General features: G+C 40.5%; 1 protein-coding gene across 2 annotated transcripts in view; it reads left to right on the forward strand.

Annotated features, from left to right (window-relative positions):
• Positions 1-14,999: 14,999 nt before the first annotated feature.
• The window catches only part of ARVCF (armadillo repeat gene deleted in velocardiofacial syndrome), a 95,427-nt gene continuing 87,363 nt past the window's right edge, over positions 15,000-23,063 (forward strand). For both annotated transcript variants that reach the window (XM_009695605.1, XM_009695604.1), the window contains exon 1: positions 15,000-15,164. In XM_009695605.1, the coding sequence (XP_009693907.1) occupies positions 15,039-15,164 (126 nt within the window). In that variant the 5' untranslated portion in view covers positions 15,000-15,038. The remainder of the gene's footprint in view (positions 15,165-23,063) is intronic.

Consider the following 23,063-nt stretch of genomic DNA (forward strand, 5'->3'; position numbering starts at 1 on the left):
TATGCATATAAAATGCATTTATGATGACAAAGCAATTTTATTAATTATGTCTGTTTAAAAGCAGTACAGTTTCCAAAATATTTGAAATTTAAATATCCTATTTTAACTTCATGGAAGAAATAGTGAAGTGCCTCTTCAGTACTTGTTCACTGTATGTATTTATATGGCTTTTGCTGTCAGCTTTTCTTTTGGGGTTTTTGAAAGATCACTAGTACGGAAAACCTGACATTCTCTTGCAGATAGAATTAATTGTGAATCTGACTGTTTTCTTGTATTGTAAATGACTGGCAGAATGAATGGAGGCAGTAGGGCTGGACACAAATACTGTATGAAGAGGTGTGTTTCCCAGTAGTAGCCTTGTATTGTGCCTTCCCCAGCGTGCCTTCTGAAGTTGTGCCGCTTCGATACAACCACGGCTGCTCATGATGGGTCAGAGAAAGTAGAGAGCTCTGAGTTTAAATGTCTTGTCTTCTAAACAGCAGCAGGTATCTGGGTTAGAGAAAGACTGACTTCAGCAGCTTGTCAAAAAATTTGAGATTTTTGAAATTAATTAGTTGAGAATAAAGCATCTTTTATTAATGTTTGAATATATGTGGTCATGTATAAATTAGTATGATAGAACAGCTGCCGCATGCCCTATTTCCCTTTCTCAAGGAAAAACTCTCTGAATACACCTATAAAGAGTGAATAGTAAATAAATAAGAAATCATTTGGTTATTGCAGAACATGATTCAATGCTCTAAGCAGTGCTGTGCAGTATTTAGTCAGTTCTGGGTTGTTTATGTGCTTTTTGCCTTTTAAAGAAGGACCCTGGTTTTCATTGGTACAATTTATATTTAATGTGTTTATAGTCAAATATCACCTATCAAAATGTCACCAGTCTTTTTCAGACAGATGTGTAACCTTTTCTACTTAGTACTTGCAGCCCTGTATCCTTAGCAGGGAAAATTATTAATCCCTGGTGAGTGCAACTGAAATGATACATGAAGTCAGCAGAAATCTTTCTACCCAGTGAGCTGGCGGGGCATGTTTATAAGCCAGCAAACTGCAGTGCTTTGCAAAATACTATGGATCCAAAAGCACAATGAATTGATGTCCACAAGGTTTACAAAGCTAGGATTAAGAATAGCTGTAACATCTACTGCTGAAGGTGTAAAGAGCACATTATCTGGTATATTTTCTGGGTTTCCAAACACATTTTAAATGTATACTAAGAGTCTGTTAATAATATGTTGGGTGGCTTTTGTTGAGTGAATGATACGGTTATCCGTAGGTTTAATTTAATTTTCTAAATGGAGCTGTACTCAGTTTAAACTTCTTGGCAAAAATATTTTTCTGGATTTTTTTCTGTGATCAGAGTTGCTGATGATTCCTTATTCAGAAGTTGATTTAATTTCTGCATGTGTGAACTGATAAACAGTGGGAAGCTGTAAATACTGATGTGTTTGGTCACTGTTGACATGGATAATTGAATTAAGTGTAGAAGCAGGCTAGTTTTCTGCCTGTGGGGTATGAAGTATTCATTGGTGTTTGACAGAATTTGCCGTTCAGGATGGATATCTTTGTCTTCCACCCAAATAGCTAGATTGTTAAATTTGCTCTTCCTGATGTGCTGTCGTCCTTTGTAAGCAAGATTTATTAATTTGGCTCGGTCTCTGTGTTGTGTTGTTCTTGCACGTCCCCGCTGTTTGTGGCTCAGGGCAGTGCTCCTCCCCAGTCTTGGGTGCCTGTGTCGGATGCAGTGAGCTGGCCTGCTGGGGGGCTGAAAGTGGTGGGGGAGACGGGTCCTCATGCGTCTGGAGTCGTGCTTCCCCGGAGGGTCTCAAAAAGACCCTTTCTGTCCTTTCCTAAGTGAATTTCTCTCAGACCGGTTTGGAACAGTTCAGGCACAATCAGTTCATCCTGAATGTACGTAGAAGTATCACCAAGTCACAAGCAAGGCATTGTACTGTTCACTTGTGTAAAAGCAAATGCTGGGCTTGTGTTCAGGGTTCTTGTATTTTTTTTAATCTCTTCTCTGTCAGTACCAGTACAGGATAGGCATCTAAGGGGAGCTTAACAACAAAAACATAGTCTAGGCAGACCACATAAAAAGCCAAAGAATGACATTGCTTTGTTTGGAAAGCCTTAAAAAGGAATCTTAATATACTGCCATGTGTGGAGAGAGCTACTATTCATCAAAAGATTTATACAGTGAACTAAAGCAGTGTTAACATGATGAAATTAAAGACTGAAATATTTCTCGTACTTCTCCCCTACTCCTCTTTTCCTACTGCTTTTTTTTTTCATGTGAAAGCCACTGATTTGGCTTTCACATGACACTTAATCTTCCCATTTCTGGATTCTGTCTTTTCTCATTTTTTTCTTGTTCTCCCCCTCCCCTTTCCCTGCCATGCTTTGTTTTGTTTTTCCCCTCCCTGGATAGACTCATGCATTTTGTAATGCTTTTCTCCTCTGCCCATCTTTTCCTGGTGTGCTTCTGGCTCCCAGTGTTGCTTTTGTAACTTTCTGCCAAACTTACTCTTCCATGCTTATCTGTTGAATAACTCTTGTACTCCCTGATTTAACAAGTGAAGCTGTGGAATATTATGGATTTCTTTCAGACTGTTCTTGAGGACGTCTTAATTTGTTAAGAATGTCATTGTGAATGATGAGTTAGTCCAGATCAGCAAACCTGACTCATGGGTTCACCAGCACCTTTTTGGAGATGTTTTTGTGCTGCTGGGGACTCTGGGAAGGGATTGAAAGGCGCTGTTCTCCTCTTGGAAACGGGGTAAACCCAAAAGCTGAAAACCAAGGAAGAGAGAACCCTGCTAGTGTGTATTTCCGAGGACGTTTCCAGTGCTATACTCAGGGTGAGTCCTGGAGGTAGGAGCAGTGTTTATGGCAGGGTGTTCATCGCTGGTGGTGGGCTCACTGCTGCTAAATTTGTACTGATGGAGTCTGTCCAGTTGTTTAAAAAAAGGTGGGTGGGATGACTGGCTGTTTATTCTTTGTTTCTTTGTGAAGAGTTGGAAGAAAAATAAAACTTCATTTGAACTCTGAGAAAGACAGCTGTGTGTACAGATGATACGAGGACCGCTAATGCTTTGTGGAGAACTTTGTTCCTCTAATGCGCTTACGGGAGTTTCACTGGAAGAACCAGTTTATATCTGCCAAAATTTTAGTAATGGAGGTGGGTCTTATGGAAAGCTATTCCTTTTATATAAAGGAGAGAAGGCAAGGCTGGGTGCCTGGATGCCGCATTTTCTGCCAGAAGAGTTGAAAATGGCATAACCTGCACAATCCTAAATAACAAAGGGAGTCTTGACACAGGAGGCTGGTTTGCATGAAAGCGAGGTAGTCACTGCTGCCAGCGTGTATGTAGGGAATTAGGCACTTCGAAGAGTTCTGGCCAGGCTTATGAGCAAGCTGGCTGGAAGTTTACTAACACACCATATCCTCTTTGCAGCCTCAGCTTGGCAGGGTTCCTCTGGAAAAATTAAAGGTTCCCTTTCCTGGCGTTAAACTGCAACAAGGAGTGGGAGTGAAACACAGCTGTCCTATTCCTGGGTTGAAACAGCAATCTTGCAGCTTGTCTTGCCAACTGTAGGGAAGTACAGCATTCAGAGCATGAATCTAGTTTTCTGACTGCTCGTTAATAGCAAGTCCTTAATTTCATCCTGTATGATCTCTTGTTGTCATCTGTGAGTGTTTAATTGAGAAATGGCTCTCTGAAAAGCTCTCTGAGAACCTGTTTGAAAGCAACTTAGATTGCTGGCTCTAGGGCTGCATCTTGCCTTAATCTTTATCATATTTGAATTCCATTGTGAAGTGTCAAAACAAAAGCACATCAGAAATAATAACAACAAAGATAGTATGTAAATGATTGGGTGGTTGGCAAATGTAATTGAATTTTACAATTCAAATGCTTTAATCCAGAAGTGCTGACTGGGCACACAATGCCAATAGGAGTGGTCACAGAAAGATGCATATTTCCAGCAAGCATGTGGAACACTTAGCTAGAGCTGATGTAAAATGAAAAAAGCCAAACATGTTTAACTAAGAAATTGAGAGTTATTTTACTTTACTAGTAAAGATACTTACCTCTGGGCAAGTGAATTCCACCTTAGCTTAAATTACTTTTCTTGTCTGATATTCATGCTCATCATGCAGTAATAGCAGTCCTTGCTAAATGGCCTATCAATATTTAGCATTCTTATTGTACACTGAATGGACCCAGTGGTTTCCCCTGGATTTTCTAGGTGACAGTGCCTGGTTAAATGGTCCTCGTCTCTTCTTTTTTTCCCCCGTTCCTTCAGTCACTGGTTCCTACTATTATGCAGCCATCTCAGTTATGCTGGCAGCTTTGGGAGCTGTGCTGTAGATAGGAAAGGCTGGGGGACGGGACAGACAGTCATTCCTTGGTGATAGTGGTTTCTCAGTTGAGTTGACACAACGCTCTGATTTGCAACTTGACCTTACTTGAAGTACTGTTGGCCCAGCTTAGAAGGGGATTCACCATCACTTGCTGGTGGGAGGCAAGGGAGCTCTTAAGCCAAAACTATTGCTGAACAGGGAACCTTCATTAGCCCCTTCCCTGGCTGACAAAAATCTCTTTATTGCATTTAATAAGCTGGGGGAATCCCTTCACAAACTTTAAATAATTTGTTCTTAGACTGAAAAATCTTCAGAGCGGTGTAGCAGTCAAGTAGGAGTAGTTGTGTGCATGTACATAAGCACCTCTCCATTATCAGGTTTCTGATTAAATAGGAACATATTTCTTAAAAATAAATAGGTCCAACCTGTTAAGTGATTAGCAAAATTAGCATGTAATTTTTGCTTCCTTGCACCACTCATTCTTACTGTCTAAAAATGAAAACAAAATATGTGTGTGTGTGTGTCTTGCCAGCCCTCAGCTTCCTGACTAGTTAAACCTTTATCTGTGAGGCTAAAGGTTTTCTCTTGTCAACTTTCTGTTACACCTTTAGGCACTGGAACTGTAATCAGATCGCCCCTTGACCTTCTCTTTGAGGTGGATAGCTTGGACTTGACCTTTCCGATCCTTCTCTTCAGCTGTTCCGTTAGCTGTGCTCAGAGCCCACTGCGGTGCATCCACATCCTTCCACAGCTGTGGATACGAGAGCTGAACAGGTTGTCCTAGTAGTGACCATGTGGATGCCAAATAGAGATGATGAAATGTTCTTACTCAGTGTTTTGCCTTTTTCCCTAATATCCAAGTACTCTCTTTTGTCTTCCCCCCCGCCCCCTTCTTTTTCTACTGTTTATTGCTAGTTTAACACTGGCTTAGCAAGTCTACCTGCCAGCTTTCCAGTCTGTGTGAGGACTGTCCATGTACAAGTAGGGGTTGTAAGCCCAGTCTTATGAAATAAACAGAGAATGTGTGCGGTAAACAGACTACTGGGGGCGGAAAAAAAAGCCATTGGCGGTTGATATGTCCAAAAAAAGTCTTGGTAGTTGAAACAGCACGGTAACTGCATTGCACTTGGGAAAATTGTCTTTCTGCTGGAATCTCTTCCATTTAGAAGATTTACAGCAGATGGAGCGGCCTCTGGCTTTGTTAGCTTGTTTGTGTCTTTCAGTGTTCAAATGGACTTGTCGTCGTCCAGAGACCTCCCGCACAGTTTCTTTCCTGCTGTCACATTTTTGCTGTCTGGGGTTACGTACTATTGAGAGCCGGGCCTCTGTCAGTGGCCGTTCACACGTTCCCTGCTATGTTTTGTTTAGGCGGTGGCTTTTGGTGTGGATCTGGGAGGGAAGGGGGTGAGATGCAGAGGGGAGAAGTAGAATGTGATTTAACATGGATAATCTCTTAGGGAGCTGTTTGGACTGAAGCAGTCCTGCTGTCTTGGTGCCAAGCAAACCTGTTTTGGTGCTTAATAGTGGGAGACATTGGCAAGCACATTGCTTATGAGATGGGTGATTAGATTTATTGTCAATCACTTTGTATTCCCTGGAATGAGAAATAATTTATTTAAGAAATGGCTTTCTTGGAATGCAGGCTTAAAAATTAATCAGTGATCTGTTTGTTCTGTCTCCCTTAAGATTATAAAAGCTTTTCTTTTTTTTCCACTTTTTGTGTTGTGGCGGTGTGTTTTGCCACAAAAAGCATTTTTGTTGCGTAGTTCAGATTTACAGGCAAGATTGTGGGTGAGTGAGGAGATTAGTTAAATTTAACACTGATCTGATATGGCTGCTAGGACACCCAAATAATGTTACAGTCTTGGTCGTAATTCAAAGTACACAGAGATGGTTTACATCTGCCTTGAAGTTAAAAAGCAATTCTCTAAGGAAGTTTTGTAGCAGTGCAAGTAGGTGTGCGTGTGCTAGCCTAGAACAGACAAGCTGGGTCTAGCAGATTTTGGTTTCACACGGTAGTGATGTGTTTAAGCAGCTGGGGTAGAGTCTGGGACGCAGGGACTGCATAAAGAAACTTGCTGCTGTAATCTGCCAAACTGACGGTTCTTTTTTTTGTTTTAGATGAAGGACCTAGCTTGTACTTCTGACTCCTATGTGCATGTAAGTGTGTGGACTTGATATCTAGTAATACATCCATCAGTTTAATTTATGACCCAAACTCGGTGGGGCCAAGAAGAAATGAAAGCTGAATGCCTGTCTTGCAGAAAGGAATGTACAAATGAGTCATCCCACACCACCCTTAGTGCCAGCATTGTAGAGGCAGCAGGTGGAGATGAAGGAAAAAGCTTGCTGGAAAATTGTAATCCATGATGTAACCTCATCCCGTTAAAAATCTCCCTGATTTAACCTTGGTTAGTTCATCTGAAAGACTCCAGAGAGGAAGCAAGTCAGATCTGTTCTGGGTTTGGTCAAAGATTAGGCATGCAGATTTGCATTGTGTTTGCCTTTGGGAGATAGTTTGATGAATCGGTGAACTCTCTGTACAAATCTTGGTGAGAAACAGTCATTTCCTGCTTATTTAATATGGTTTCCTAGTGGGCAAACTTTCCAGATAAACACTAGCCATGCTGTTGACAGCTAAGAGAAATAGGGCTAGCCCTAACACTGTGTGTGCCAGGTATTCTTTCTTTTTTTTTGCCTATATCATTTTCATATCAAAAACAGTGGCTTATGCTTCTGTTTTACCACTTGATCTTGCTGAACCACTGGGGGAGAAAAAGGGCTTGTGACTAAGGGGCTGAATGATGGAATTGTGATACCCTCATCCAGTTCTGGGTTCTACCACAGGCTTCTTTGATTGCAGCTCTGAGGCCTCAATTCATCCCCCAGCTTTAATGCTTTCTTGAAGTACTTGATGTCGTTTCCCTGCAGAATCTGTGGCAAGAGCTGGATGTGTCCAAGGAGGTGATTTAGTCTGTGCAAGATCTGAACTGTTCTCTGAAGCTCCTATTTTTCTTTTTGACTAAGGAGGAAGAATTAAGTTATTGTGTGTTTAGATACCTCTCTAAGCTGCCTGAAAATAGGTGCTGTGAATATGAACCTATTATGCATCCATTTTGAATATGAACCTATTATGCATCCATTTCCGTACCTGGAAGATGTGTGTCCTCACTCTTCTCTCCTAGGAGCTGTTTGGGTCAGCAGACTGACTCGATCATATGGCAGCGGTATTGCCCCTTTGCAGTACAAAAGTTGCGAGTGATTGTTTTGTTCTGAAAATCAATGGGCGTGCATGTTTTGCTGAGCATTACCTTTAGTGCAGTGGGACTGATTAACACCTAAGTTTTAAGTATATATTATCACATCTGTTGAAATTGACTGAGCTGTAATGTCTTGACATCTTTGGTTAACGCCCAGTTAATCTGAAAAGCAGGGCAAGGCAATACAGAGCCCTGAGAGACGTCTTGTCAAAGTGACAAATTGCCCTTTCTGATTCAAAGGACCAGCTTGCATGACAGAGCTAAGTAGCTACTGGAGAAAGGGGAGGAGAGCATGGGAAAAATACCCTATTTGTTCAGGCCTTCCCCTGTATTTTTTGTTGTTTGTTGCTCTGAGTTGAAGCTCTTTGTTTTCCGTCGTCTGAAACAACTTAACAGCAGGTTGAGAGGAGCAAAGCCTCTGGGATTCTGCCTCTCCCACTTCTTGTTCTTATAAACTGTTTACAATCTCCTTCAGTTTTCTGGCTTTGTATGGAAAAGTTCAGTGGGTCAGCTTTCCCTTTAGCTTCATCCATCATTCCAGTCAATTAGAAATAGTTGAGGGCCAATTGCCTGGTCTTCCATTAACTGAGACACTTCAGATTGTTTAAAATAGCATAAAAGCCCTCTTTGTTGACCGTTGGGCAAGCACTGTAGATTTCCCTGTTGATGGGCAGTTACCGCGTGGCTGAACAGAACCCCAGTGTGCCTTGCAGTACTTGAGGGATGAATATTACTGCTACAGGTCTTGTCTGGGGTTTGATTCCTTCTCCTTCACCTCCGCCTCTTGCTTTCCCTGAAAGGTGTGATGCCTTCAGATGGTGAATCACCATGCCTGCTTGCAAAAAAAGCTGCTCTTTGTGGCTTTTCAAAACTTCTGTAGTTGAGGGTTTGGTTGTTTTTTGTTTTTTTTTTCAGTTGCTGAAATGTTCCTTTTTAACCTTGGTGCTTTAAAAGCTCTTGGCATTATTTGTTAGTCACTTGTCGTGTGTGATTCTGAAGGACAAAGGAAGTGTGTAAGTGTTCAGGAAACAGCTAGTGCATTGTGGTGTGTGGCTGAGTTCATTCTGGTACCCCATGCCAGGACAGCCTGCTTTCATTTAGGGCTAACATTTTCCTTATGTTCTGAACTGACCAGCCTTAGGGTAGAGCTTGTGTGAGAGCTCTAACAGAGAGCTTGAAGCTTGTCATAGGTTAATGGGCTTGGGCTCACATTGAAGTGAACCGAATCCATTGTATATATACATATATATATATATATATATATACAAAACCCACATTTTGTTTCACATGACATTTAATCAGAGAAGTAGGCTTACTAAATGGAGATCAGTTTATCTGCAGCAAAGTAGATATTTATGTATTCCCATCTTAAAATCATTGTCTATCTTGCAAACTCTTCTTCCAGCATTGTGTACCGCCTAGGTTTCCGGATGGGTTGGTCTGTGTACTTTTCATTGTTCCAGAGGCATTTTGCCTCAGTGTGTTGTCATTTGATCCCAGCTGTGCAGCAGTGTTTCCCCCCATTGTGAAGAATTTGGATAGGTGTGACTGAACACCTGTGGTGGGTGCTGAAGACCTGGACCTTGCTGCATTTTTTGAACTGGAGGAGCGCAGCGTGTGGCAGTCCTTGAACGTAAGGCCTCCATGTTCTTCCAGAAGGTGCCCTGCCTTGCAGTAGTGCAGGCACTGCTGTATGTTAGGGCGTACCTGTTTCTCTGTTCCTGAAGCATGATCCAAAAAGAGCAAGACAGTCTCCTGTATGGCTGCCTCTCAGCTGGCACAGGCTCAGTGATGTGCATGTGCTGATTAGCTTGGATTCCAGCTGTTGTGCCACTGAGATGCACAGAAACCTCTCTGGACAACTCCAGGGCAGAGAGCAGAGCGGGGATCTTCAGGCTGTGGTGAAAGAAAGGGAGCTCTGACAAGGCAGGAGGATGTGATAGTAATCAGATTTGAGAGTCTTCAGCTGCTGGGGAGCAGCATCTTTTACTGGAGGAAGATCTGACACAAATACACTAAGTTCAACAAACTGCAGCAGTGATTTTCTTCCTCTTTGCTGTCCCATTGGGATACCAATCTGATACAGATCTCAAGATAGACTTTTTTTATTTGGGGGTGTTCCTGCAGACTTGCCTTTTTTTGTCTCCTTTCTCCTCCACATGCCTTCAGCAAATAACAGCTTGAGGACATGACTGAGCTGGAAGTGCAGACCTAAGTTGGAAGGAGACCAGTGGGGCAGAATGTCAGCCTGAGACTTGACTCTGAGAAAACCGATGTTTGCCTGCTTTGCACTTACAGATAATCTCATGCTTTGCAGAGATTGAAGCTTCAATAAGTAATTTAAACAAAGAGGAGGGGAGAGAATCCACATTTAATTCAATTAGCATTGTTGTCCAGTGCCATTAATTATGCCCAGACTTGTAATGTGTTTCACAGGAGTTGATACGCTTGAGCTTTGTCTGTGCTGGGGTCAACTGAGGACAAGTATGTCCACTGTTGCAGAATCCAGCCGTTGTGGTTTGCAAAAACCTTCAAATTTGGTATCTTACAGTAGCCTGCAGTAAGCAGGAGCCTGAATAGCCTGCATCACAATCCACTGAACAAAGGGTATCTCTGGGAGAATGATGATTTGATGTACATGTTTTCAGTGGTTTTTGAAGAAGGACTGTTTTAGTGGAAGTAATAATCTCCTGCAATTTTATATTATTTTCAGACTGTTTTAAATTGTTTCATAGGCAGAAAATAAAGAACTTTGTTTACTGTCTTAAAGTAGGATGTCTGATCCTCCTGGGGGAGGTTATTCTTTTATTAAAAAAGATATAAAATAGCTACTTTGATGGAAATACAACTCTAGGAATTGAAATGGTGATGATTATAGAAGCTGTAGTATTCTAATGCAAAATAAGCCCTAGGAGATATGTGCCCTAAATGGTAAATCACTCTGTTTTTTAACAAAACAAGAATTACTGTTATTTTACTTGCTTATTTTACAAGGTCTTTAGCTGTTTCATCTGCACTTAACTTTTACAGGCTGGGGATAAATTGATTGTTGTTTTGCTTTTTAAATAGCTCGGCTTTTTTAAAGCACACTGGAGATGCGAGCACAGATCAACAGGATAGGATTCATTTGGTACTCAAAAAAGCAGGGAGAAAAGCCATGATTACTGACACCATATGCAATAACTGGATTGGAATCTGTTCTCATAATTTGGTGGTGTTTTGTAATCTCCTTGCAAGGAGCCAAAGATTATTTGAAAGGGACCTGAAGGTAACGCTTAGCAATTTTGGGGAGTGATACCATCTTGCAATGTGTGTGTTCATTGCACGAGTTTAGAGGGGCTGTGAGGATCCCTCAGGGCCCTGAGGGCACTGACAGACCTCAGTGGCCCTGACCAGCTTCATGTGGGGCTTCTGCTCAGAGACCTGGGAACTTTATTTAAGCTCAGCCCTGAGCCCTCAGTCCATGCTTGGTCTATGCTGGAGGAGTATGTATGGAGGCCTGTGCCTGGCCATGGACCCCATTGATTGAGACCCTGACCTGCAGACTGATGTCCCAGCCTGACCTCAGACCTGCTTTGTCACCGTGGACCTGCCTGTCTATCACTGGACATGACCCTAACCTTGACCTGCAGATCTGCTTCCCAGGTTGACCTTGAGCCTCCCTCATCACTGTGATACTGCCTCTTGTTTGAACCTGGCTGCATCTCAGGTCTGCCCTGCTCGCCTCACTCACGTGCTGTGGAAGTGGGCCCCAGCCAGTGAGGCCGCTGCCCAGCCATCCAAAGGATCCCCCTCAGCACCACGTCCCTCGGGGAGCTGCTGGCCCTGGATGCTCTCTGTGACACAATTTCTGTAGTTTGGCTGTTGTACCTTGAGTGTTTCAAAGGGAGGGTCCGTGGAGGACAAGGGAGCCAACCTGCAGGAACTGTCAAGGATCCTGACGGTCTCCCACTGAAGAGGACTGGAAAGAAGCTCCCTTTAGATTTGGTCTTCCCAGATGCTCAGCTGGTGATAGTGATTGCTGTGGCATGGCAGATCCCTCTTGTGCTGGGGAACACCCTCTTGTTTGACAGTAGGGGGAGGACCACAAGGTCTTGGCCAGGGTGATAGGAAAAGAGGAATTGTCTGGTTACTTTTGCTTTGAAAGCCCTGAGCAAGGTAAATGAATGAATGTGTGTTGTTCTAAACTGGAATTACCTACCTCTAGCAGGCAGGGAACTACTGGTAGGATTATTCATTAGAAGTATCATGTTTCAGCATTATCTGGCAACTTGTGTTTTACTTTGAATAATTAGGCTTACCTGCCAAACATTTGGAATCTGAGATGCTGAGATGTATTTAGCAAAAGAGCGTCCTAAATACTGATTTAGAGGCAGAGCACAGAGGAAGGTGGTTGAAAGGGGTAACGTGTCCCAGTTTCTGCAATTTGTGATGACCTAAAATCCTTAATGATGAAAACTAAAAACAGATAACAAAATCTTTGCATCTTTTCTAGATTAATGTTAGCTCGTGACAACTCCAAGTTAGTGATGTGGAGAAAGTACTGATTTTGGAGATCAAAGAACCACCTCCTTAAGCTAATTCAGGGAGTAAGCTGGGCGATACACTATCTTATTTGCTCACCGCATTCCTTAGTAGCTCACATAGTAAGAAGGAAGACATGAGAAGATGCAGTCTGGTTAATTGTCTGTGTTGGGATATCTGCCTTGAACTTTGCAAGCTTTTATTCTTTCTGATGCTTAGGACAGTCTCTTGCTAACAATAGTTTTCTGTTGTAGGAATGCAGATCTGTACCGTATCTCCCTGAATCTTCGTTTTGGAAGCAGCCAGAGGATAAAAACTAGCACAGTGCTCGTTTAAAGTCAATATGCTCTAGTTTGCAATTTGCTCATGTTTAAGTGCCCAGCTTTAAAGGTTTCCTTTGCCCATAGGCAGTCTGAATACAAAAGGAGACTTTATTTTTTTTATAAACAAAAAGTTTTGCAAAAGCTCAAAGAGAAAAATATTTTTTTCCATCTCCTCAGGGTTATTACCACAAAGCAGAGTTTGCCTCTGAAGAATCTACAGGGAAACTAATAGATGTAAATTCATGCAGTTCAAGATGCAGCTGGAAATGAGGATGATGGATGAGATATGTGTGTGTACATATGTGGGTGAGAGGAGTGAGGATGTCCCACCTTGAAGCAGTTTTGGTATTCGATGCCTTGGAGATGATGAGGTTTACTGGGACAAGGTGTAACTGAAAAATCTCTGCGTGTAACTGGTTTCTTTGCTGTTGGCAAGGCTGGGGTTGCATGAAGGTGAATAGAAGTTCTGAGTCTTTATTGTAATGTTGTGTAAATTCTTCTGTTTAGAGGGAAGCTTTACTAATGGGTGGGGAAAAGGGATTTGCAGTTAGAGTATAGTATTGTCAAGAAAAATGTGAAGGGATTAATATATTTGTCCCAGGAGCTAGTTTCCCTTCTGAAACTGTGGGCAGAAGACACAATGTGACATCTGAACCCTACCATAAAGGGTTCAGTGTGTATCATAAGTTATTGGCCACAATGATTAAGTACTGCAGACTGGAAGGAGTGATTTTCTTTAGGATTTCAGAAGCCTTATTCTCGTTGATTGATTCTGTAGCCTGAGTTATTCTGTGGTTTCAATAGAAATGGAAGTAGTGCCCGCTAATATCACCTCTGGTGGTCCAGCATGTGTTATCTTTGAAGACTGTCCATGTCGCATTTTGACTGAGATGATTGCCTGAGGCTTATTGTCATGGTCTTGGTTAATACTAGCACTTGCCTGAAAATGAAAGTGGCTTCGTTACTGAAGTCCACGTTCCAGAATGTCAGAATACAGCTGTGAATAAAGGAAACTGAGGAGGGCCATCTCAGCTTGTTTCAAAGGATATCGTAGATCACACAAGGATTAAATGACACTTTTTGCTGTGGAGCTTAATGAGACCTCAGTACCCTGCTCCTGCTCAGCAGCATAAGGTCACTGGAAAGGAGACTGTCCTTCAGGGCTTGCACAGAACATGGCACGGCGAAAGAGGCAATCCAGAGGTTGTCATTGGGATAAAATGCAGTAAAATGTTGTAGTTCCCTGGTGATGAAGCTGCTCATGGGTAGAGAATATTGAAACCTTTATGTAATTAGACTCAGCACCTGCATAGCAACAGTTTCATCCCAGTCATTTTGGTTTTGTGATGTGAAAAAGTATATTAAATTTGCCAGCGGTATTTCTTTAGGGCAGGTGTGTTCACTTTGCAATTCAGGGCTCTGTGTCATTCCTTTCCCTTTTTTGTTTTCTGTTTTTTTAATATTAAAAAAAAGAGTATCTGTGTGTGTGTATTTGTGTGTGTCTGTGTGTGTATGTATATTCCTTAGACTGTTATGTGTTTTGTGTGCCTATTTGACAAGATGTGCAAATAGAAGCCCTGCTTTGGCTTTGAGGCCTATGTAGCCCAGTACCTTCAGGACTTACAATGAAATGAACAGTCTGTCGTTTCATTTTATGCAGTTGAAGATTCATAATGCTGGGGAAAAGTCTTATTTCTCAGTATGTAAACTGGTTCTTTATTGGCCACTTGCTGTGAAACTTCTGAAATACGTTAATCTACCAAAGGGGAGCTTCTCTGATTTCTTCACTGAGACACACAATTGCATAAGAAAAAGGAAAGTTCAGACGTTTGTGCTGGCGAGAAGCAGAAGCATTTTCTTTGGGCAGTATCCCTGCAAGAATTGGCCTTTGATCTGCTTTCTTTCTGTTTAGTGTTCCTTTATGTTGTCTGTCTGTTATAAATTTTAAATAAGCTTATAGCCAGTTAGATCTTATGGACTTAGCAAAGGGAAGACGTCAGAAGGGTAGCATATCGCATAATTCAACTATTAATCTCTAGCTATCCATTTTTTTAATTATCATTACTTTAGACAGTTTGAGAAGGGTGTCAGTTTAATAGTAGGTCTTGACGTTTTATAGCCATCTGTAGTCTGCAACTGAGTGTATTTTATCAAATGGAAATAAACTTTTAATGGTGTGTAAGATTAACTGCTCTGAAAGCCAATGGTCCTATTCGCTGTGGAACTGAATGAATGTTTTTAGACAAAAATTCCATTCCTTTTATGCTGGCCATTGAAGAGAAAGCGTAAAGCAAGTTTAAATATAAGGTAGTAGTCTTTTAGTCTGTAGTAGGTTCCCTATAAATACAAAGTCCTTGATAGATGCTTCACGTGATTTCCGTTTACTGAGCTGAGCCCAGTAAATACTTCTCTCTCTGAATCTCTACTTGCAAGTTGTTGGGTAAAATGAGTTTTTCGATTGAGAAAGCTGAAATCAATAGAATAGTTATACCATGATCATAGAAGTGAAAAGTTTAATTATTTTTACCTGCTTCTTTAGGAACAAAGCCCCAGTAACCAGACATCAATAGCAATGATGCAAGAACCTCAAGAAATGGTGGAAGAGACAGTTACTGTGGAGGAAGACCCAGGCACTCCCACTTCCCATGTGTCCATTGTCACTTCAGAAGATGGAACCACAAGAAGAACTGAAACCAAGGTGAGAGGTTAATAACAAATGAGGAAAATGGCAAAATACCACCTAATCACAAAATAAAAATAGCAGGGAGTGGTGTGGGTGGTGACACCCATGCTATTGTGATCCTCAGTGGTTTTGAATGTTCTATTTGCTAGCAAAGCCAAATTCAGGGCTTTTTCAGTGTTCCCTCTGACTGGTTTGCTCCCTATCAGCTGTGCTGATACAGCTGTTCATGAAGCTGTGAACTGAACAGTAGAACTTCTCCAGGTTAACCAAACATAAACAGTAGAACCACTTTGCAGACTGCTTGTTCTTTTAAGATTCAGTTTACTTTACTGAAACAGTTCACGGCGTTGCCCTGCAAACACATATGGTGATAAGAGAATTAGATGAGTTGGTAGGGCTTGGAGTAAATTACTTTAGCAGCTGAGGAGAATGTGCTTGGAAATATATCTTTAAATTAGTTACGATCTGTAATAACAATATGTATTTATACATTTGTCCTTTCAAACAAGAAACATTCTATTTAAATAACACCATAGCATTTAAATTCTGCAACAATCTTGTGAATAGAATTTTGCTCCTGATGCATGGGGAAAGCTAGATGTGTTCTTAAATGACCTGTACCTCAGGTTCAGCTAGATTACAGGTGTTGCCTATGCTCTAATTTTCCTGATATCTTTTTGTTCCCTTGTGTAAGATAATTTTGCAATCTCTGTTGAGCAGGTGCTGTATATTCATGGCTGCCTTGCATGCTTTCCGATACGGCTGGAACATTAATACACCTTGTCATTTGGGTTTTGGAAGTTGAGCTGAAATTTTTGTTAGGTTTTGGCCTTGTGAAAGGTTAAGGGTGATTCCCTTTTTAAAAACTTCTAAACAGCACTGATTAAAAAAAAAGACTGTCCAAGCGCTTTCTGTGTTAAAAGGAGTTGAACAGAGGTCACTGTTTATTTTTACTGGTGTTCCAGTATTGCAGTCTTCTAAGGTATCTATTCAGGACATGAGATCTTCAGATAAATGAATGTTGATTTCGTGAGGTCAGTGGGCCTGCACACGTCACTATAAACTACTTATCTGGTTTAATGTTTGTTGCAATTAGTTAGAAGATAAATGTAACTGGCATATTCTTTCATTGTTGGAAGGAGGCGAAGGTCTTAAAAGAAAAATAAAACAGACAAACAAAAAACCCTGCATTTTGATTAGCTCTTCAAATCATCTAATATGTTTAATCTGTGACATCTGAAAGAAATGCTGTTTTCTTTCTAGTGACAGCAGCAACAACTGTTACTTACAGGAAGGAAGTGATAAAATTACAGTGATGATGGACACCTTTTTATATGCACTAATAGTAGTGCATAGTTTTGGGAGACTGTAAGCGCAGCTATGCAAGGGAATAAAATGATAGCTACGACTGTAAAAATAGAGGAGAGGCCATGCCGGGGTCCCTAGATAATGGGACCACATGGAATGAAATAGTTTGTCTGAAATAGTCATGCCACTGATAAAGCTGCATGTTTGTCATACTGTAAAAGGTGCAATTTTCTCCTGTGTGGTGTACCTGCTATTTTTCCACCTTCCCAGAAAAGGACAACGGCAGCTCCAAAACGGGCATTATAACTGTATATGGGAAAAGAAAATTGAAAAAACCAACAACCCTAGAGCTACTTTCCCGTTTCAAAGAACAAGGCTTTCTTCTCTTACTGAAGTTCATTCCAGGCACTGAAGTGTGTCCAGGATGGGGGGAGGATGCATAGCTGTCTTGCTCTGCATTTATGTTGTTTCAAATAATGCCACTGACTTCAACTTACATACTATCTGGAGGTGTTTCCTAGTATTTCATTGCTTAAAAAGACCAACTCTTAAAAAAATAATTAAATAAAAAAAAAATCCAGTTGTTAAGAAAAGTGATTCTGAAATGTCAAAATACAGATGGGGTTGGCTTAGCCCTCCGTCAGAAGAGGTGCTGTGACTTTGCCGAGGTGGGGATTGTTGCTCAAATGGTTTTGTTTTGACTTTTCCTTGCTGTGATAATATGGCATAGATTTAACAACTCTTTGGTATGAATCTGAGGTCAGATTTTTTTTTTTGTATCAGATTGGTCTTCAACTTGCTTTTTGTTTTAGTAGGGAATGTGAAAATGAAAACTGTTCTCAGTGGGGTTTAGTAGCATCAGTTAAGTGTCCTGGAGTTAATTGACATTGACTTACTATCGCTTCTAATAGGTATCATCATAGTGCTTTTATAGGTCATACTAGTATATGTGAGAGCATTTTGAGAAAATTAAGTTTCCTGGTACCTCTGTGCACTGGCAAAATTCTGACCTTGCTGCTCAGATGAGGACAGTGAAGGAAAGCATTTCTCTGGGATGAGAGATCGTAGAATCATAGAATCATTATGGTTGGAAGAGACCGCAAAGATCATCGAGTCCAACCGTATACCCAATGCCACCATGCCCGCTAAACCATGTCTTGAAGATGCTTGGCATGCTCTATGCAGTAGTAGAATCTTTGTTGAGCCCAGAAATTGCTGTTCTGTGTCTCTGCCTCTTCCTTCCCAGAGTTTGAAAAAAAGGAAAAAACTCAGACTAAACCAAACAAACGATAAAAAAAAAAAACCCACATAAATCTGACCTTGCTTTTAGTGTGCAGGTACTTCTTATCCTTGTAAAGGAGCAACATTTTCTATAGTGGGAATAAAAATGATACTATTTTCAGTAATATCTAATCTGTTACTTAATAAGGGTAGTGTTTGCAGTTGAGACGGTCACACTGTGTTAATTAAATGTTAGGGGGGTTAGGTTTATGCTCAACTTTTTTATTTTTTCTTTTTTACTTTGAGCAATCAGTTGGATCACGGTAGTTAGCACAGCATACAAATAAAGGTTTCTATGCTCTGTATTGCTGTGCTTGCATAGGCTTCTTTGAGGAAGGGTTTAGAGCCTATTTTTATTACCTCTGTAACTAGAAGGCTCTATTGGACAGTGCCAGTCACAGTCTCCAGCATATTTGTCTTGCAAAGAAAGTAGCAGCATAAGATGCTTCCTCTGACAGAGTAAATAACACAGATCATGGATTTTTTAAGACCCAAAGAGACCAGAGATGTTTTCCAAGTGTATGCTTTCCTTGCTGGATAGCTTACATGGGGATTAGTCAACCTAATGCCATTTAGTATGCATTTTTGGATTCTTCAAAAGAAAATTGCCATTTATTTTTGCTAAATTATATGAATCTTTAGCTTGCTGGAGAGTGATGCCTCTGAAGTGCCTCCTCTTGAAATGAAGCATAGCAAAAGCTGTAAACATGAACATTCCTGTATGCTGCTGTTTCTTTATTCCCCCTTCCCCTGTTGTTTCAAAACCATAATTTATAGAGGTTATTCTATTCAATAGTGTATTAAGTAAACAACCTGAATCTAGAAGCATTGACAGTTTTGCTATGCTTTTCCCCACATCTTTGAAGATGCCTGTAGCAGTGAAGCAGGAAGGCAGCATAATAGAATTTAATATTTCACATATTTTAAATGGAGAACATCTGCCTTTTCAAAATGAGATATCTCCAAGTAATTTTCCCCAAACTGTTATTCTCTTAGTGCTTTACTAAGTCCCTACATAACATTAACTGCACAGAAGATGTAGCAGATAATACTTCATTTCGACTTTATAATCTCTGGAAGCCAAGTACCTGTCATGCTAAAACAGTGTAAGTCACCTTGGGGAGAGTCTACCACTTCTTGCCTGTTGGCTGGAATGCTGCCATGTGTTAAAGGAAGCCTGTTTGTAAGTGGCTCAAGAGAACTCAGTAAAGCAAATTAGATGTGTGTGTGCTTGTGTTAATGTTTGCTTTTTTATTTCTTCAGGCAGGTTTTATTTTTATCTTTGAAATGCTAAATGGTGAGATTTAGGTCGCTTTTACTCATTGAAAATGATGTTTTATGATTACAAACTATGAAATCAATCTGTATACAAAGTTGTTTAATTTGCAGTTCATCCATTTGCCTTCTGCTTTCTAATACTCAGTAAGACCAGATCTTTCCAAAAACAGTGTTTAACTGCTGCTCCCACTTCCTAGCATCAGCGATGAGAAAATGCTTGTGACTGAAAGTCTTCAGTTGTGGCAGTGCCAGGTACCCTGAGATGCAGTTCTTCGAAACTTTGCAGAAAATTTAAGGGAATGAAGTAATAGATCAGGAATGGATTTCAGCCAAAGTTGAGGGCCCTTTCAAAATGCAGAACATTAAGCTTAAAATTGAAGGGAAGAAATTTGAGCTGCTGTTTTGAAAACCTATGGGGCGAGTTCTTACACAACATTTAATAGAAAGGTAATAGCTTCAACCTGCTTGGGCTGATTAATTTTTACAGTCCATGGTTCAAAAATAAGCTCTCAGAAATGTCAGAATACTTTTTTATCCTTGTGCATTCCTTCTCATCTGTTTTGTTTTATGACATAGTTTCAAAAAAAATTTTAACTCTGTCAGCTTTTATAATGTACTTAATTTATCAAAAACGAAGGCAGAACAAACCCAGCTTCAATAATAAAATGGAAGGCAAAATTTTAGGTACCGGTTAAGATGACTGCATTTGACCGTGATAGCCCACTTCAACTGAAATCTCAGTACGGTCTTTCCTCCTCTTGTATCTGAGCACTGTGCAATTTGAGAGATCTGCTTGTACCATCTGCACATGCATCCAGTAAGTCCAATCATTGGATATTTTCATGTTTGTTCTCCCTTCCCAAATAAAAGGATGAGGGGCAGAAAAATACAGAAACTGCTTCAAATGTGTGAATATTTCCTTTGCGTTTTGTTGACAAATGCATTTTCAGAAATAGAACTGGTCAAAACACTATCATGGGACCTGTAGGGGAATTATTTAATAAAATAATTGCTATCTGGGGTGGGAGAACAATGGTATGGTCAGTAAACCTGAAATGTACTTGTATTCTGGGGTGGGGAGAGCAGCAATGAAAGCGCTAACCTGCAGTCTCATAGGATTTTGGTTGCAGAGGGCCTGGATAAGTTGGTATATTGGAACTTTTTCTTTTTTTTACTGTGGTTGAGACCTTAATATAGTTTACAGGGAATGAAGAACTGCAAATACACTTTAAGCATACTCAGACAACTTCTTCATAGGGAAGTACTCTGAAGCTTTCATCTGGTACTCTGAGATTGTAGCATTGGAACAATTGAGCACCTTTGATTTGTAATTGGGCTAAAAATGCTCTTTAAACAGGTTTTCTTTAGAGATGGAAGGTAAACAGAGGAAGTCAAATTACATTTTCTCAAACTAACTTGTATCTCTGAATTTTTCATTAGAGCATATCTGTAGTGAGGTGTTCATGCTAATGAATCTTTCTCAAGATTGGGTGCATCTGGAGGATCAGATGTCTCTCAGATAAGATGGTCTGCTGGGACTCCCATTTGGAATAGCTTCGTTCTCTTTGGCTAATGCATCAGTATTAAGGAAACCACAAAAATGTTGGGAGAGGAGATTACTGTGCTGTCAGCTGCTTGAGACTGTCTGTGTTCTTTTAAGAAATACAAATGGAACATTCCCTTGAGCTGGCTTTCCTGAAATAAAGATGTTTGATTTGTTGGTTTGGGTTTTTTTTTTGCTTGGAAACCTAATAAATGGGCCTTCCTCTTTGTGCTGGCTAATTGCTTCCAAAAGGCTTCTCTTTATTGTCCTGTAGGCAATGAAGTCTGTTTATCACATGATGAATTTTCTATGTCAATGCCTACCCCTGACAAATGAGGCATGAGTGCAAATACTCCCTCTCTCAAAATATCAGAAGGCTCAGTTTGATTGCACCACCATAACACCTTTAGCATTACTGAATGCTTTTATGCTATGAGAAATGTGTACTTTAATGCTAGAGTGAAATGTTCCCTTTTATGTGTCTGACAAGGGTGTTTTGATTGCCCTGATTCTTTCCACTCGTTAATAGGCACAGCATTCAGAAAATAATAGAGGTGAAGCTGTGCTAACATTGTAAACTTGTTCTTACATGTGCTGGCTGATGTTAAGTGTATCTTTTTGACTAGCCATAGCCATTGAAAACTTGTCTATGCTAGTCTCAAAGGCAGGAAAATAAGGCGCATTGGGGAAAAAATTGCAAATGAATCTCCTGCATTCTATGTTGGTCATATATTAAAAAAAACCCCCAAAACTCTGTAAATACTCTGTAGACTATCAGAGCATGGTGAAAAACTCATTAGGTGTAGCTGTTAGGTCACAAATTGTCTAGGAATCAATTTTCAAAGTGTTCTGAAATTCTGCTTTGTCTCATTTGTGTACGTGTGCTGAATATTGGTAGACGGTTGTCCTTGCAATAACGTTTCTGCATTGTGTTACCTCATCCTGTTTGACAGTAACAATGATTCTCCAAAAAAAAATAAACAGTCAAAAATGAGCAAGAGTCCCGAATTGGCAGTAGGAATGCTAGGTGAAGACATACAGCAATGAATCCTCCTCTGCAAAGCCGTTGTCCAAGGATCCTGCAGGTCAAAGCTTGTTCCTTCTTTCATGCTATTGCATCAGCCAGATGTGGTATATTATGTATCTTGTATTGTCTGATCTTGACAACTTCATGAAAAATTGCACATTACAAACCATGCATGCATGGCAACATATGTCTTGAAAAGCAAAACTCAGCGTTAGATTTAAAATATCTGGCTCCTGTTGAGTAGTGCTGAAAGAAAGGGCTTTGTGAGGTTGTGAGAGTGCTCCTCTTGGCATTTGGAGAGCTACCTCTTTGTTCCTTCCTGGGCAAAAGTATCAATTTCTGATTCATCAAACTGTTGAAATGCTACCTTACTTCCTGTTATTCCCATTACTGGTTCCCAAATTTGAGAATGCAAAGGCCCAGCACTTTGTGTCCAGTTTTGTCATTGCTTTGCAAAACTCACATATTTCGGGCCTGACAAATGTTGCCTTTTCTACTCTTAGAAGATCGCTTATGAACGTACTACTTTGAATACAACTATTGTTTCAGACTTCAGTAGGAGAATACTGAGCTGTGTTGCCTTGTCTCTATCCGCTTTACAGAAAGCCACTGTAAGCTATGCCAGCTCTTTTTTTTGTTCTCTAAATGCTGTCTAGTTTTATAAATGCCATGACAGTAGTCATGCTGATAACTGAGTGGAAAGTAGAAGTCTTGTGCACAGGTAATAAGAAACCACTGTTGGATTCTGTGTCTTGAAATAAATGCTTAGTTTCTAGTTTTGTTTCTTTTAGTTATTAAAATGTGTGCTTTTAAAACAAAGGAAAAAAAAGATTTGGAGGCATGGAAGCTAGCATCTTTCCTGATGTTTACTTGCAAAGGAAATCCCTTTGGGTTGAAGAGGAAAATTGTTTCAGCTCTGGCCCATGTTAGATACTAAGGTCATGTTGGTACCTGGCTATGCTTTATTCAGCATTGTGATGCTGTTTAATTATGCTGCTGGTTAAGAGCCATTTGTGCTGCTTTCAGTCTTGCAGGATTTCATTACTTCATTTAGGCTGAAGTATTATTTGCTCACAGATGTCTCTAGGAAAAGAAATGCTGTTTGGTGAATTTTTTCTGTTTGGGGTTTCTGTGTGAAAACATCTGGCTAGAGGACATGTCGGGAGCTGCTTCAAGAGACATACTGTAATTATTTTGTTTTAGCAGCAGCTTGGCTAATCTGGTGCCAATCTAAATGTTTAAATTGGAGGCTATAGGTCAAAATATCTATTTGGACTTCAGAGCCACTGAGCAATCTAGGAATACACATTATATTTACTGTTTCTCTTGATGTACGCATTTCATTCTGCAGCTTACATGAAGAAAAGTGTCATTTACCGATGCTTATTTACCTCTGTCATACTTTAGAAACCCAAAATATCTCTTAACAATTTTGGTTTGTGTTCCTCCCCTCCCTGTGTGTAATACTGTCTGGTGG

Source organism: Cariama cristata, unplaced genomic scaffold (genome assembly GCF_000690535.1).
Source record: "Cariama cristata isolate BGI_N322 unplaced genomic scaffold, ASM69053v1 scaffold8652, whole genome shotgun sequence".
NCBI classification, from domain to species: Eukaryota; Metazoa; Chordata; class Aves; order Cariamiformes; family Cariamidae; genus Cariama; species Cariama cristata.